Source organism: Carassius auratus, chromosome 3 (assembly GCF_003368295.1).
Source record: "Carassius auratus strain Wakin chromosome 3, ASM336829v1, whole genome shotgun sequence".
Taxonomy (NCBI): domain Eukaryota; kingdom Metazoa; phylum Chordata; class Actinopteri; order Cypriniformes; family Cyprinidae; genus Carassius; species Carassius auratus.
Window position 1 is genome coordinate 214,919 of NC_039245.1, and position 17,879 is coordinate 232,797.

General features: G+C 36.3%; 1 protein-coding gene across 3 annotated transcripts; it reads left to right on the top strand.

Moving 5' to 3' along the window:
• Positions 1 to 5,814: 5,814 nt before the first annotated feature.
• LOC113042293 (GATOR complex protein NPRL3-like) lies at positions 5,815 to 17,510 on the top strand. Of its 3 annotated transcripts, XM_026201036.1 has the most exons (14): positions 5,815 to 5,912; positions 6,083 to 6,152; positions 7,701 to 7,739; positions 8,602 to 8,734; positions 9,951 to 10,025; positions 11,945 to 12,098; positions 12,201 to 12,282; positions 13,338 to 13,475; positions 13,697 to 13,853; positions 14,733 to 14,839; positions 14,971 to 15,100; positions 15,988 to 16,177; positions 16,289 to 16,481; positions 17,114 to 17,510. In XM_026201036.1, the coding sequence occupies exons 4-14, from the start codon at positions 8,648 to 8,650 to the stop codon at positions 17,277 to 17,279; spliced, it is 1,479 nt and encodes a 492-aa protein (XP_026056821.1). In that variant the 5' UTR covers positions 5,815 to 5,912; positions 6,083 to 6,152; positions 7,701 to 7,739; positions 8,602 to 8,647; the 3' UTR covers positions 17,280 to 17,510. The 3 variants fall into 3 exon arrangements, with proteins under 3 accessions (XP_026056821.1, XP_026056831.1, XP_026056813.1); XM_026201046.1 differs by lacking the exon at positions 7,701 to 7,739; XM_026201028.1 differs by lacking the exons at positions 5,815 to 5,912; positions 6,083 to 6,152 and having other exon boundaries at positions 7,461 to 7,739.
• Positions 17,511 to 17,879: the final 369 nt, after the last annotated feature.

Consider the following 17,879-nt stretch of genomic DNA (forward strand, 5'->3'; position numbering starts at 1 on the left):
TTCAAATAGTCTTGCACACTTAAACGGGTCACAAAAGACCTGCATTTAGCTCGTGTTGTGTTATAATGGATGTATTGTGTGCATTTATGGCAATAATTTATTTTAAAAAGCTCTAAAACAAGAATAAATTCGTTAGTTTTGAACTTGTGACACTGTACGCGCTGATCAGAGGCAGTGATTTCAGATATAGGCAGCCGCGAATATTTCATTTTCACACAAACAGTTCAAAAACATCTTAATTTAGCTCTTGGTGTGCTCTAATTGGTGAATTGTGTGATATCGCTGCAATACTTTATTTTTAATAGCTATAAAACAAGAATAAACTCGTTTTTTTCTGAGCTCGTCATTCCACACGCTGGTGCTCAGAGCGGTGATTCATCTCTCGTGTTTCTCACGTATCACTGACCACACATCAATTATTAATGAGTCCTGACCTGATAATAATCATATATGTTGGTTTAGCTTGTCAGTGTGAATTAAATCCAAGTATTTATTTGTATTTTAACCGATTTAAAAGTGAAACCAAAAGACAGTCTCCTCCCTTTCAGTCGAATTTCCCTTTAAGGAATTGAACCTGTAGGGGCGCATTTTCTCTCAGACAATGTAAGTCTCAGCACATAATACTCAAACAGAGGGACAGAGTGAGATGAGATGTCTGACAGTTTTTTAATTTTCTGTTATCCATACAGTGTTGTAAAGTCGTGAAACTATCCATATTTACTCAGAATGACTTTTTTTTTTGTATGAAAAAAAGTTTTGAAGTGTTTGGAATTTAAAAATGCAGGACAATTAATAATTCCATTTTTGCTGTCATTTAAAAAAATCACCACGACAAAACCGTTCAAGCTATCCAAAATCCTTTGGCAATTTAAGTTGTTTAAAATGTTTTGGCATCATGTAGACAAAGTTTGGTGTGTATAGTGTTACTCTCCTCTGAGCAGTATGCATTAATTCACAGCTAAATGTAAAAAAAATCCGCATTCAAATCAAAATAGCTGACTTCCTGTTGATCGTAGCTGATGACTGTGAATTAGAAAGTTGTCCGTCTTGATAAGAACAATTTTTGTTCCGAGTTTGGTGTCTGTAGCTAAAACTAACCCCCCCACTTTTGACAAAAGGTGGCGCTATAGAGTGCCTCTTCCACGCCCTCTTATGAACTTTTGCCAGTGTCTAGTTATCATAAATACTGATATGTGTTCTGAATTTCATGAAATTCTAAGTATGTTATATGCCTTAAAATCACCTGAGAAGTATTGAAGTTTGACATGTTGCCACGGCAACAATATTTTTAGATATCAATATCCCCCTAGCAGATTAATATAGGCTGTGTTTTAACATTATTCTGATGAAGTTTGAAGCAAATCGAGTAAAAATAAGATGCTGAATACAAAGCATTTTGAAAATGACACACTTCCTGCTGCCAGTTGGTGGCGCTATAACTTTGACTCCTAATAGTCACATATATGCGATCGACATCATACAATGAATAATCTGATGAAGTTTTATTAAAATCAGGAAATGTATGTGGATGGTATTAGACACTTCCTGTTTCTCATTTCTCGCCATAATTTCAACGCCTTGCCACGAGCAAACCGTTTGAGATATCAAAAATCCCCTGGCAATTTTTCATCCCCATTGTCTTGAGATCATGTTGACCGAGTTTGGCGGCAATCGAGTAAAAAACCTATGACAAGTATTTCAAATTCCAGAGCATATGCTTTTTACATAACTCTAAATAGCTGACTTCCTGTTGGGCGGAGCCTATAACATGCAATACGCAAGTTGTTAGGCACGATGAGATCTAAATGTGTACTGAGTTTCATATTAATACGTGCAAGTATGTGTGAGCTATACATCAACATTTATGACTGTGTTCCAGGGGGCGCTGTAGAGCCCCTGTGCCACGCCCAGGTCCCAGACTCTGCAGGCTCCTTAAGGCCACAGATTCCAAAGTGTGCGCAAACTTTCAAGAGTTTTTGAGTATGTTAAGGACCCCAAAAGCCCCCACAACTTTGACGACAAATATGAATAATAAACCCCAAATAGCCAACTTCCTGTTGGGCGGAGCCTATGATATGCAATTCGAAAGTTGTTTGTATTGATGAGTTCTATATGTGTACCGAGTTTTGTGCGTCTACGTGCAAGTATGTATGATATATGGCCCTCAGCATTCCAGGGGGCGCTGTAGAGCCCCTGTGCCACGCCCGTGTATCAGTCTCTGCCCGGCCCTAATGGCCGCAGGTTCCAATGTGTGTGCCAATTTTCAAGACTTTTTAAGCATGTTAAGGGCCCCAAAAGCCCCCGAAACCTTGAAGAAAAATAATAATAATAAATAATAATAATAATAATAATAACAAATAATCCTAAGGAAAACAATAGGGCTCTCGCCCTCCAGGCTTGAGCCCTAATAATTAAAGCTGCAAGCAGCGATGAACGGGCCCTCGCACCCGGGCTCACCGGCAGCGAGTGGCTTTAGTAAATAGGTGAACGGTGAGAAATATGCGTTTAAACTCATAAATATAAGTAGAATATATCAATGTTTATTCCATATATGTGCCAATCTTCCTGTTGCCAGCAGGTTGCGCTATCATTATAATGGAATATTGGCCTTCAGATGTGTTCAGGGCAGGACTCTTATCGAACATGTGAAGTTTGGGGAAGATTGAACATTTTATGCCTCAGTTACAACAACTTCTCTTGCTGTGGCGAGATGTCAAATTTTGTCATGGCGCCATGGACACGCCCTTTAACAAAAACTCAAGATCTCCACAATTTAACATTGCTCAGGCCTTAAGATTAGACTGACCACAAAAAATACATTAATGTCAAAAGATTTCTAGGAGTAGTTTGTCGCAGCGTAAAACATGTCACTTCCTGTTGCCAGCAGGTGGCGCTATGACTATAACTGAATATGGGCATGAAGCTCTGTTAAGGGCAGAAGTCTTATCTAACATGTGAAGTTTGGGGCAGATTGGACATTGTATGTCTGAGTTACAGCAACTTCCTTTTTCATGGCGAAACATCGAAATCTGTCAGGTCGCCATGGACACGCCCTTTAACGAAACCTCAAGATCTTCGCAATTTAACATCGCAAAGGCCTTTAGATTTAACTGACCAAGTTTGGTGGTGATCTGAATAAATCTTTTTTCAGAGTTTGTTAAAGTACATCCCCAGAAAATGGCAAAAACAACACCAATTTTGCAGAGAAAATTCTAAATAACCGACTTCCTGCTGGGATTTGGATTTCCTACCAAGAGACTTTGTGGTAGGTATTTTGTAGGTATCTACCAATGCATTTACTAATGTTAAAAAATGAGACAATATTTTAATTTGTTACCAAATCCTTAAGTAATTAAAAGTGTTTTGTTATAAATTTATTGACCTATAAGCATTTGTGAAATAGTTCTGCTTGCATCACAGCTTGGTCGTCATCTGTGAGCTGAACAGTTTTACTGTTACATCCATGAGATTATATAAATTCAGATTAATGTCAATCACAGGGTGTCAGAGGTCAGTATCAAATGAGTTTGAAATTATGGACCCACTTTATATTAAGTGGCCTTAACTACTATGTACTTACATTTTAAATAATAATTTAGTACAATGTACTTATTGTGTACATACATGTTTTTACATTGTACTTATATATATATATATATATATATAAAACTACATGTAATTACATCTGTATTTAATTTCTGTAATTGCATTTATAAATACACTGTTGACCCATACTTTACACCTTAACCCACCCTTAAACTTACCCATACCTCCAACCCTCTCCCTAACCTTACCCCTATCCCACCTCAATAGCAGCAAAAGTGTTTTAAAATACAATATGAACACAATAAGTACATTGTACTTATTTTTTTTATGTAAGTACATAGTAGTTAAGGCCACCTAATATAAAGTGGGACCAAAATTATTATTTGCAGCACATTAAAATTTAATCACTGAAACTGTCAGAAAAGGATAAGGCCTAAGAGATTTCTTAAGCTGTAATGAAAACAGCACAATTAGCAACAACAAAAAAAAAAAAACAATTTAAAATAATATTTTTTTTTTCTGGTGATTAAAGAGATGTTTAAGTCCCTCTCTCTCTCTCCCTGTCTGTCTGCCACTCAGCTCATGCCCATCCCCCACTCACACTCACACACACACACACACACACACACACACACACTCAGTCAGCACACATACATTCCTCAAACAGAGGGACAGAGTGAGATGAGATGTCTGACAGTTTTTTAATTTTCTTTTAATCATACATTGTCGTAAAGTCATGAAACTATGCATATTTCCTCAGAATGATTTGATCTCTGTATGAGAAAATGCTTTTAAGTGTTTGGAAGCTGCAATTTAAAAATACAAGACAGTTAATGATTCCTTTTTTGACTGTCATTTCAAAAAATCACCACGACAAAACCGTTCAAGCTGACCAAAATCCGTTTGCAATTTAAGTTCCTCAATGTTTTTGCAACATGTAGATAAAGTTTGGTGAGTATAGTGAACTTTTCCTCTGAGGAGTATGGATTAAATCACAGCTCAATTTTTTTTCAAAAATCCATATTCAAATCAAAATAGCCGACTTCCTGTTGGTCGTAGCTGATAACTGTGAATTAGAAAGTTGTCTGTCTTTATAAGAACAATATACGTACCAAGTTTGGTGTCTGTAGCTAAAACTAACCCCCCCACTTTTGACAAAAGGTGGCGCTATAGAGTGCCTCTTCCACGCCCTTGTAAAAGCTTTTTCCATTGTCTAGCTATCAATAATACTGATATGTGTTTTGAGTTTCATGTAAATCTGAGGTTGTTATCTGCCTCAAAATCACCATAACAGAATATTCACGTTTGACATGTTGCCATGGCAACAATATATAAGATATCAATATTCCCACAACAGGTTTACATCGGCCATGTTTTGTCATTATTCTGATGAAGTTTGAAGCAAATCGAGTAAAAATAAGATGCTGAATTCAAAGCATTTTGAAAATGACTCAATTTCCTGCTGCCAGTTGGTGGCGCTATAACGTTGACTCTTAATAGTCACATATATACGATCGGTATCATACTTCGAACAAACCGATGAAGTTTGATCAAACTCAGGTAATGTATGTGGATGTTATTAGGCATTTCCTGTTTCTAATTTTTTGCCCTAAATTCAACGCCACGCCACGGGCAAACCCTTCGAGATATCAAAAATCCCCTCGCAATTTTTCATCCCCAATGTCTTGAGATCATGTTCACCGAGTTTCGAAGCAAACGGTTGAAAGTCCTCAGAGGAGTATTTCAAATTCCAGAGCATGCTTTTTTTAAACAGCCCTGAATAGCTGACTTCCTGTTGGGCGGAGCCTATGACATAGAGCGCAAAAGTTGTTCAGCTCAATGAGATCTATAAGTGTACTGAGTTTCATATAAATACATGCAAGTGTGTGTGAGCTATGGTTCAAGGTGTCTGACTGTGTTCCAGGGGGCGCTGTAGAGCCCCTGTGCCACGCCCGGGTCCCAGCCTCTGTGGCGTCCTGATGGCCGCAGGTTCCAATGTGTGTGCCAATTTTCAAGAGTTTTTGAGTATGTTAAGGCCCCCAAAAACCCCCGGAAGGTTCATAAAAAATAAAAATAATAATAAGAAGAATAATCCTTAGGGGAACAATAGGGCCCTGCGCCCATTGGCTCGGGCCCTAATAATAATAATAATAATAATAATAAACGGAGCAATTCCAAGAGGGTCCTCACACCATCGGTGCTCGGGCCCTAATAATAATAAACGGAGCAATTCCAAGAGGGTCCTCACACCATCGGTGCTCGGGCCCTAATAAGTGTTATACTAGTTAGCTCTGGCAGCAGAGGAAATAAACTACTCTTTCGATACCCGTTTCAGAGGGTGTGTGAAAACACTTCATCAGCAACATGTGAGTGTTCCTGCTTCCTCTTCTTCTGTCTGTAATTCTGTATCAACCTGACACTGCCACTCCAAAGGTTCCTTGTAATTGATACATTGCAAAAAGTCCACTACCACTTTACACATGCAATATACACAAAGAATTGTCCTTTTCAAGATGTGTATTTTCTTCCATCAAAGCAAAACAGCGGAGTCCATATGTGCTGAACACCCCAAGTGACTCTGTAGAGGACCAGGATGGCGATTCAAGGTATTATGCAAAGACAGGAGTTAAGGGTTTATTATTCCTTGAAAGTTTCTTTACTACAATGAATGTTGTTGATGTAAATGATACTAGAGTTGTGTTTTCTGTGCATTCTGTTGTCGTCAGCCTTTTTTTTTTTTTTTTTTGCATGCAGTAATCCGTGCTGGCATGATGTCAGGAGATCGCGAGTTTCACCATTAGTTCATTATTGTGCTGTATGTTTTTGTTTTGGACAATTTTTGATTGTTGTCTGGATGTTATGCTGGGTCATTTGTGAGTGCTCAAAGGAATTGATCACATAGAAATGAAATTGTAATCACTCTCAGGTCATCCGAGATGTAGATGAGTTTGTTTCTTCATCAGAACAGTTCTAGAGAAATCCGTCGCATCACTTGCTCAGCAATGGATCATCTACAGTGAATGTGTGCCGTCCGAATAAATCCGCTGATAAAAAAATCACAATAATCCACAAGTTATCCACATGACTCCAGTCCATCAGTTTATGTCTTGTCTTGTCTATGTCTTGTGAAGTGAAACCCATTTTTTAATGATCAAACCCATCATTGAGGGTTTTTGTAACTTTAAATCATTGCTTTCAGTATTGTATTCATGATATATTTTTTTTTTCCAGAGAAATATTCCCTTTTTTAATCAGGAGAGAAATAAGCACAAATGAAAAATTCTTTGATGTGAGTGGAGAACAGGAGATGTATTTTTTGACTGGAGGAAGTGTTATTATGGACTTTTAGCCAGAGGCAACGGTTTAAAGTAAAAAAAAAATTTGATGTATTTGTTTATCACGAACATGCAGCTTTTCATTTCACAGCATGTTATTGAATGGACTGGACTTGTGTGTATAACGTCTGAATTATTGTGATGGTTTTTTATCAGTTGTGTGAACTCATTTTGGTAGGCACCTGGAGGATCCATTGATAAGAAATTGATGTGATGCTTAATTTCTTTAAATCTGTTTTGATGGAGAAAAACAAACTAGTCTACATTTTGATGGCCTGGGGGTGAATTTTTGGATGAACTATTCAAGAAACACAATATATTTATGGCCTGATCCAGAAAAGAACTTAGTTAAAAGTTTACTACTACATTGTAAATTTAATGTGTATTTGAGATATTATCACTACTACCACTACTAGTATAGGCTAAATTATAAATCATAAAAAAAATCACCTGCATAGCGAAAAAAAAAAAAAAGTAAGTTCATATATATATATATATATATATATATATATATATATATATATATATATATATATATATATATATATATATATATATATATATATATATATATATTAGGCCAAAAAAAGAGAAAGATATGACAAATATCACAATTTAACATTGACGCCACATTTAAAAACCTAAAAAGAAAATAAATGTGCTGTCCTTTTTGACCAATCCTAAAAATTTGGTTTGTTTTTGCACCCTTATGTCATGCATCCTGGCAACTTGTCTGCTGCATTTTCCCTTTTTGTTTGTTCTTGTTTTGTTTTTTCTTTCTTTCTTTCTTTCTTTTTTATGGCCCCATTCCCATTTCAGAGAACAAACTCCACTAACTGATGAACAGTTGGTAGCAGGGTAAGATTAAACACCATTCTGAACCACCTCTCCTTTCTTCAGAGCACCCCATCTTTGTTCACCTTTTCTCCCTGATAATTTGTGATGTGTGTGTGTGTAATATATATATATATATATATATATATTCACAGAAACGCATATATGAAATGGAAAATGTAATCTGGGAAACTATGAGTAATTGTGTGTTATTTATTATGTAATCTAAGATCACGATATCACCTTTAATCTAATCTAGAGTAACCCATTTGAAAAAGTTGCAATATTATAATTGTTACATTCTTTGTAATTCATCATTCCACAATAATAAATTGCCTGGGTTAATTTTGCAATCAAGAAATATCATTCAATCAAATGCTGTACAGGTGAAGGGCCTGCATTACTGCAATATTCCTAAACTCATCACATTTAAAGACCCGTTTTCCTTTAACCTTTTCCCCTCACAAAGTAATTTCACCACTGAAAGAGATTAAATCAGACCACTGACTTTTGGACCATGGGCTTTCTTGGGTTTGCTTCTCTCTAAAAAGCCTTGTCTGAATGGGTGAAATAGATACAGGACAGGTTCATCCTCACTCTGCCAGATAGATCTAATCACCACACATTCTCAACTCATAGAGGTTATTGGTATATTTAGATCAGAAAACAAAAAGTCCAGAGGCTTTACCAAATAATTTCCCCAATGTCCCGTCCCTTGTGAATCCCATAGAAATAATAGAGCGTATAATTCTCAGTGCTGAGTAGATTAGATCTTGAAAGCCAATCAGACCCACCACTGTAATTGACTGATTTTAGTTTCACCTCTTCTGTGTTCACTGTCAGTTATGGCTTTTTTGTTTGTTTGTTTGTTTATTTCCCTTAAAAGGTTTTCTGATAGTATTCTTGCCACCATCTTGGCCACCAAGTCTGATATGTGCGGCAAGAAGTTTGAACTAAAAATAGACAATGTGCGCTTCGTCGGACATCCAACCTTACTGCAGCCTCCACATACTGTTCAGGTGAGACATGCCAAATGTTTAAATGAAAGATGTCCGGCCAGGATGTGTCTGATATACATATGATACCATTCAAAAGTTTTGTGGTCCGTAAGATTCTGAAATGTTTTTGAAAAACGGCATTTATTTGACCAAAACAGTAATACAATGATATTCTGAAGTAGTATTATGATTTAAAACGACTTTGTAATTTATTCCCATGATGCAACGCTGAATTTTCAGCATCATTCCTCCAGTCTTCAGTGTCACATGATCCTTCAGAAATCATTCTAATATGCTGATTTGCTGCTTAATAAAAATGTCTTATTATCAATGTTAAAAAAAGTTGAGCTGCTTCATATTTTTCTGGAAAACAAAATCTGATGGAAAGTTCTAAAAAAACAGGTTAATGTTATAACGGTCTTTACTGGCACCTTTGCTCAATGTAACACATAATTGCTAAATAAAAGTATTTTTTCTTTAAAATAATAATAATAATAATAGCAATAAAAGCTTACTGACTGCAAAAATGACTTTTGAATGTTGCTGTTAGGTCACAGTCTGAGGGTGAAGGAAATTATTTTGAACTGTATTTTGGTGACCATTTATTCTTTCCATAAACCTCTGCAATGTTTAGTCATCAGGAGACTCTGTGTGATGTATGTATGATTATATATTGCCAATGCAAAGGTGACTACCATCACAGGCTAAGAGCTCCACCTTCTGTTGGAGAGAAAATATGTTAGTCCTCTTTACCAAGAAATAATACTCTGCATTTGTTGAATGAAAATGTAACATTATTTACCATCTCAGATATATAACACATAAAGTCAAGCTGCACGTAAATTTAGTATTGATTCAGATTATTAAAAGAGCACTTTGTCTGTTATGTATGCTGCATCATGATCTGTTATACTAACCTCCACAATGAAAGTGTAATCTACATAGACTTAAAAAATAATGTATTTCACATTTAACATTTATTTCTCAAAAATAAATACTATGTAGTGTCTTATAAGGCTGTACTTCTTTTAATAATCTGAACTTCATTACTCTTTATGCAACCATTAAGTAATGCACTGTTATGATACAACATTAAAAGAAAGCAGAAGCAGAGTATTATTTATTGTTGCTTTAAGAGTATCAACACATTAATATTTCTTGAAATACATGCTTAATAATAATAAGGGCTTAATCTAATTCTATTTATTCTATTTATTAACAATGTTGCTTTCACCAGGTCTCCAAAACTGACCCCTCCCCCAAAAGAGAACTGCCCACCATGATCCTGTTCAGTGTCGTTTTTGCATTAAGGGTAAGAAAACTGTATATTTCAACTCTTAATGAACACAAATCCATTAATACATATGTAAAAGAAAAAAAAATTAAAATAATAAACTATCATGAATTAAAGTGAACAAATATTTGCACACCACTGTTTGAGATACAGTGGTCAACAAAAATAATAAGATACACTTAAAATTTGTGATTTTAATCATGACATTAAATCTATAAAATATCATACCAAATTCAAAGTATTTTAAATAAAACATAAAATTCCAGTAAAACATGAGTTTGCTTTTCAGTAAGTTATACTGTATAAAACAGTTATTTTGTTCTAAATTGGGGTGCAAATGTAGAGTATCTGAAGACTTATCATTTGGTTTGATCATAGTTTGATATTTGCTACATATTGCAATAAAATGTACTCATTTCTAATGTATAAACTGCAAAATGTACTGTACATTTAGCAGTTAATACATTAGAAATGTGTACATTTTATTGCGATCTGGAGACTTTGATCAGTTGCTTTAACCATGGTTTGATTATTTGTTATTTTGAAATAAAATGTATGGAACTGAATCAACGAATCAGCTGTTTGTGAAACTGTGAGGTCAAGAGTGTAGTTTTCTCAGAAAGGGTGTGGGCTGTGATAAGCCTCCAGTGTGCTGTCTATCAGACTGAGTGACAGGGAGGCGGGACTCTGCACAATCAGACTGCACACGATCAGACCCACCCCTGTGCAACCATGACTCGACACGGCAGAGTGCTGAGTCAGAGCTGCAGCTGCACAATATGCAAACTCACGCTCATATCAGTTCACCAGCATGCCCACTCCCTTTCCCGGTACACGCCCTCCGTCACTGTGCTTACCATTAATCTGCAAATTTACCATATGTGCACATTTGAATCAAAATATTCTATAAAATATTAGGTTGCTAAAAGGTTGTGTTTTTGGTTGGGTTGTACTTAATGCTCCCTCTACGATATCAAAATTATTTTAATACAGAATGTGTTTATCACAGAAGAGGTTTATTCAAGTCACAAGTTAATGCAAGTGTAATGTATTTTTTAACAAATTAATATAGACAAAAAAAAAGTGTCACATCCATGACCCAATGATCAAATTAATATGACACACGTCATGTATTTCGGTGAACTGTTTAATAACTTGTCGATTTAACGTAATACCTTATTATATATAAAATATAAGATATATAAATAGATTATACATTATAATTAGATTATATAACCTTCAGTTTATAATTGTTCTTTGATGTGTTTAATAAAGATTCATTTTGTGTTTAATCATGTAACTATGGTGCTTTAGACATGCACGTTGGTCCTGTATCTGAAAAAACAAAAAAAACAAAAAAACATTTGCTGTGTGAAAGGTATTTGTGAAAAAAAAGTTAGAAGCAAAAACAAAGAGCAACAAAGTCAGCTTTTTGCCAGAGCTGTACCTGTAATTATTATGGTCAATGACAATGAGTCCAGGAAAGGGAAAAATGATCTAAAATGTACAATGCACGCTAATTGCTTAGAAATGTACTACTAATATGTTGGTTTTGAAGATTACATTTAATGACTCACACCATGAATATATATGACTGTTAAACCACATGATTTTGATTTGAACAAAATAGTTTGAAATATAAATAATCATACAAAAATATTTTATTAGAATATTTCTTCTAAGAAATAATCATAATTATGCCACACTACCTTTTTTTTTTTTAATGCATCTATTTATTTTCCAGGTCTATTTCAAAATCTATATCGAAATGAATTTAAATACAAATTAAAAACATGCTCATCAGAGAAAAGGTGTAATCAATTATTGCATTTTAAAGTTGTGTAATGAATTAATAGATAATAGCAAAAATGTGCATCACGTCACTGACATCAACTGAACAATATCCATCTTTCATCTTGATTTTGTGCCTTCTGCAGGCCAACGCAGACGCCTCAGTCATCAACTGTATGCATAACCTGTCTCGTCGCATTGCCATCGCCCTGCAGCACGAGGAGCGCAGGTGTCAGTACCTCACCAGAGAGGCCAAGCTCATGCTGGCTGTGCAGGACGAGGTCACCACCATGCCTGAGAGTGAGACATCTCGTTCCCTAGAAGTGTGCAGTGTTTGTCCTGCTAATAGAAATACTGAAGGTGTTACATGATTTTCACCAAGCTGTTCACCTTTCATTATAGCGGACGGCACCCCACAGTCGCCGTTTCGCCAGATCCTTCCCAAGTGCAAATTAGCAAGAGACCTAACCGAGGCCTATGACAGGTGAGTCGGTTTATGTTGTACGTCATTTACCCAAGCACTCTTGTCAGCCTGGGTTAGAGGCTTTGACAACAACACAACAGATTCCCCTCATAGGGGTTGGTTATGGTTAGGAGTGAGGGATAGGTTAGTTAGGGCTATAATTGATCTAATTGATCGTTTTGTTAGGGGTGAGTGATGTTTTTACAAAAATTATGTCTTAATATATTCTGGGATTTTGTCAATAAAAAGAATTTTTGGCAGTGTGTTTTTGTCCTTGGCTGGTTTAGGCCAGTCGTGGACAGCTGAGTCCCAAAACATTTTTTATATTCTTCATATTCTGTGCGGTGGTTAGCTCACAGCAGCAACAGAAATCTACTTTTTCACTAGTCAGTATTAAAAATCAGTGAATACTGTAGCACCAACTTTTTTATAAACATATTTTTGGTCTGTCCAATTTATAATGTTAGGAGACAGCATTGTTTATCAGGAAGACTTTTAAGGACTTATGGACCCAGAAAAACTTGAATTCGATAAAATGTTTGTTTCTATTATATTTTATTTGATATTATGTTGTTGGATGTTTATTTTGTACCTGCCATGTAATAGTCAATGAAGCTGATATGGCAATACATTTAAATACAACCAACCAGGAGTAGTCCATATTTGCCACCTTAATTGATTTCCAGTGGCATTTTTACTTTTTTCTTAATTTTATTAGATGCGTCATCTTTTATGTTAAATTCTTACAATTAATCTATAAATTATATTAGAATGATGAGACTATAGAGCGGTACCAATCAAATGAAATGTATATTTAAATGTATTTACACTGCAGTTGCGATTGCAGAAATAATGCTAAGAGAGTAATGTTTGAAAAATATTTTTAAATGTTACACGGTTATTCAAAAAAAAAATTACATTAGTATAATTACATTATACTTTAAATATTAACTAAAAGCACCAGTAGGTGTTAATAATGATTGAGTTTGTGTGGAGTTCTTTAAATATTAACATATTCTGCACTAAAAGAACAGCTTTCCTCATTTTTGTAATTATGTTATTGGTATTGTTTTCAGTCTCTGCACAACTGGAGTGGTTCGGCTTCACATTAATAACTGGCTTGAGGTCAGTTTCTGCCTGCCACATAAAATCCATCGTGTAGGAGGGAAACACATCCCACCAGAAGCTCTTGAGTGCAGCCTAAAGGCCATTCGGTGAGTCACATGCCCTCATCATGTTGCATTTCAGCAAGCTAGTTGCTTCCAGTTATTTTCTGGAAAACATTAAAACTTTTATATATATATATATATACTTTTGGAAGTGTGTTAAGACAAGCAGTATTTTTAAACGATCTTGCATTGTCAAGTGCACTTGCTAATAAGACCAGAGTGTAATTTGAACTGTAAGTAGTGTTGTGATGCTGTGCCCCCTGCAGGCCGTATCACGCACTGCTGCTCCTGGACAACGAGAAGACCTTACTGGCTCAGCTCCCACTGGACTGCTCTCCTGCTCTGGTCCGGCTCATTAAGACCTGCTCAGCCGTGAAGAACCTGCAGCAGCTGGCTCAAGACGCTGACCTGGCTCTCCTACAGGTCCAAGACGAGATAGCACTGTGCACTTTTATCAGCCTTGTCCTCCCTTAATGTTTGACACATGGAAAAAGTTCACTGGTTTGACAAAACGTAGTTTTGGCAGAAATCTAATGCTGTGCTGACCCCCACAGGATAAGGGAGTAACATGAAGTTATACTTTAAGTTACAGCAGTTGCTTTTGTTATAGCTAGTCTTATACTGCCCCCTAGTGGACAGACTACACTAAAAAACTACTGTTGTAAAAACATTATGCGATGGCTAGAGCTTAACTATTTTTAATCTAAAACAGTGATTCTCAACCTTAATGACTCCGAGGCCCTGTATAGTTCACAACAATATTCAAAGGCCTGGCACTCTTTGTTTTTTTTAAATTAAATTTCAGGATTTCAGAAGTTTTAACCTTTCTTGAATGTTCCCACTCTTTTGATTTGTATTTGTTTGTCTGCTTGTTAATTTTAATGAATGAATAGAATTTACTTTTAATGGCTGAATTTACATGTCATGCATGGTGGATTACAATTAATGATAAAGATTTTTACAATTTCTACATGATAATGTAAATTCATAGCAAAAATGAACATAGTGTTATAAAAAATTTTCATTCACATGAGTGAGAAATAATATATATAGAGTTTAAAAAAAAATATATATATATTTTTTCTTTTTTTTTTTTTACAAATGTGGGAATCTTGGTTCTTTTAAAGAAAAATACTATTGTTTAGAAGTTAAATTAAGGAAGGAAATAGCTGCATTTATTAGTTGTTTTCCCTTATTTTAAACCTTATTTTGTCATTTGTTTCATCAGTCCCCTTGAATGTTTTCTCAGTTCCTCTAGTGGTTGAAAACCAGCGACCTAAAATGTTCCATTGCTTTCCTCAGGTCTTCCAGATAGCTGCACATCTGGTATACTGGGGTAAAGCCATCATTATCTATCCTCTCTGTGAGAACAACGTGTATATGCTCTCTCCCCATGCAAACATCTGCATGTAAGTATGTGGTTTCGAGAAAAAAGCTCTAAGTTGGTTTGCATTTTCTGTTGTACACACTTTAAAATCTGTAATTCTTTCAGAAATCTCAGTGAGAATATAAGTCATGATTTCATGTCTCTCTCCTCCAGCTATTCTCCTTTGGCTGAGCAGTTTGCCCTCCAATTTCCAGGCCATGACCTGCCCTCCATGTTAGCTAAATTCTCACTTCCTGTGTCTCTGTCTGAGTTCAGGAATCCACTAGATGCCCCTGTGCATGAGGTATGAGTCTAAAGTGGCCTTTTCACTATTTCTGACAAACAGCAGACAGGAAGCCATGTGCGGTCTCAGGTGACCAGATGTAATGAATTCTAATCAGAATTATACAATTTTACATTTCTGTAAATATTCTGAATAATTATGTATGAAATAATAATTTTATAATTATTTGAGTTGAATAGTCTTAGAAAACCTTTTTTTTTTTCAGACATATTGCTGATCATTTGTTTTGAGTGGTTATATTCATACATTCATTATTTTACTATGTGAATTAACAGAGTAATGGATGCTTTAAATGGATCGAAGTTCTGAGCTACTGCCACTAGGTGGCAATATGCAACAATTGTATGTGAAAGGGGAAATTAGAGTAGTGTTGGACTTGTTTCAGATGTTAGCAAATATTTGCTGGAAAGTAAAGCATTTCTTCATTTGGATCTGACTTAACCTCTGTTAGGGTCAAGAACTCAGGATTTGTGTGATTAGCATTGTCAGTTCACCCCTGCTTGTAGAGGCTGTAACTACACGTGGCCTAATGGTTAGAGGGTTGGACTCCCAATCGAAGGGTTGTGAGTTCTAGTCTCGGGCCGGACGGAATTGTGGGTGGGGGGAGTGCATGTACAGTTCTCTCTCCACCTTCAATACCACGACTTAGGTGCCCTTGAGCAAGGCATCGAACCCCCAACTGCTCCCCGGGCGCCGCAGCATAAATGGCTGCCCACTGCTCCGGGTGTGTGCTCACAGTGTGTGTGTGTGTTCACTGCTCTGTGTGTGTGCATTTCGGATGGGTTAAATGCAGAGCACAAATTCTGAGTATGGGTCACCATACTTGGCTGAATGTCACTTCACTTTCACTTTCACTTTCACCATCATGTGTGTGTGTATCTGAGCAGGCCCAGCTCATTCAGATGGTGGTCTGGATGCTCCAGCACCGGCTGCTGTTTCAGCTGCATACGTATGTCTGTCTGCTGGTCCCGCCTATTGAGGAGGAGCCTGGTCTGCGGGAGGAGGAGCTACCCCTAGTCACACGCGTTACAGGCCGGAGTCTGAGCACGCCCAGCGCCCTGAGTTTCGGCTCTCCCAGTATGTAACCCAGCAAGCTCCAACTCCACACATAAACACACACACATAAGTGGAAATATACTCCAATGATCAAATAAAGTCCCAGTAGTTTCTCTCATTTTCCCTCTGCAGCAAGTAGCGATGACATGACCCTCACGAGTCCCAGTATGGATAACTCGAGCGCTGAGCTCCAGACTGGAGGAGACTCTCCTCTCAATAAAAGAATGACAGAAACTCTTCTGGCCAGCCTGACTGAACATGAGCGGCAGGCCATCCTCCGTGTCCCAGCAGCACAGAACCCCGAGGACCTACGCTTGTTTGCCAGGTGACAGAGTGTCTTTTATTGCAAATTTTTACAATCTCAAAGGTAGTTTTGTACAGAACAGTATATGTGATATTTAGTACTATTCTAGATTTTAAATTTGATGTTTATATGAAGTCTAAATGTTTCAATTAGAATCAAAAATTTTATATATATATACAATTTTTGATATATATAAATATATATATATATATATATAAATATGCTTTACTTGTGTTCTGAATATATACTTCTGTTGCCGCATTCAGAAAACCTTTAGAAAGTCACTGCAAAGATAATGTTACTGGAGCTACTGAAAAAGTAGTTTTAATATTTGTCTTGATGCCTAAATAAGCATAGGAACATTCATAAAATGAAAAAAATTATGTACATATAGGCATAATACCCTGTTCATGTGCACAAGGTAGCTTTGAATCTGATGGTCAGATTCAAGCATTTACATGCTAATGTTTTTTGGATCATTTTAGATTTACATCACCCCTTCAAAATTCTGTAAAAATATAATTCAGGCTAAAGCTCAGTCAGAGCAATTGAGGTGTTTATATAACGGCTTTTCAGTCCGATTGAGCTGTCAGTCCAGTTATAAACTGATTGTTTTGGTACATGTAAACTAGTGTTTTCTCGTCTTTCTTCAGGCTGCTGCATTATTTCAGAGGCCATCATCACCTGGAAGAGATCATGTACAATGAGAACATGCGTCGCTCGCAGCTGAAAACTTTATTAGATAAGTTTCGTAGTGTCTTGGTGATAACCAACCATGAGGACCCCATCATCTCTCTGTTTCAATCTCCACCTGACTAAACGGATCATCAAGCATGCATTCAATAGAGAGTGTTTGCTTATCATCAGTGGCTTAAAAAACCTAATTCACGAGTGAAATGCATTCATACATGCTCTGTTTCATAAGTGGATTATGAAGTGAGCCTTGCATAACCTACTGTATATAGATGTATTGACCAAAGATTTTTATGTCGTCATGATTTTACCTTGTGGTTTATTTTAATAAACGATTCAGGGGTTGTGATGTATTATTCATCCACTGGCAGGCATAAAATGGGTATTCTACCAAGCATCAACTATTTGGAGATCACTGTCTGATGTCATATATATTGTCATCAAGACCCAAAACACATGTCATGTAGGTTTGGTCTCAGCTTATGGGGACACCCCCATAAGCCCCCCCCCCCCCATCTTGTTGTAAAATACCAGTGATTTAATGGTGTTTTAGTATAACTGTATAATCTCAAAAATGCACTCTTAAAAAATATAAATCTGAGACTGTGTAATGCTTTACAACCAAACATTTTATTGAGATAAATTATTATGTACATTAGTATTTACACTAACACAAAATACTCTGCCACAAGGAAACAAATCTAAATAAATAAATAAATATAATAA

Coding starts and splice junctions, on each gene's coding strand:
- LOC113042293 (XM_026201028.1), top strand. CDS start 7,591: ATGTCATGCATCCTGGCAACTTGTCTGCTGCATTTTCCCTTTTTGTTT. Junction 7,740..8,601: donor GATGAACAGTTGGTAGCAGG/GTAAGATTAAAC, acceptor TTCCCTTAAAAG/GTTTTCTGATAGTATTCTTG. Junction 14,840..14,970: donor CCCCATGCAAACATCTGCAT/GTAAGTATGTGG, acceptor TCTCTCCTCCAG/CTATTCTCCTTTGGCTGAGC.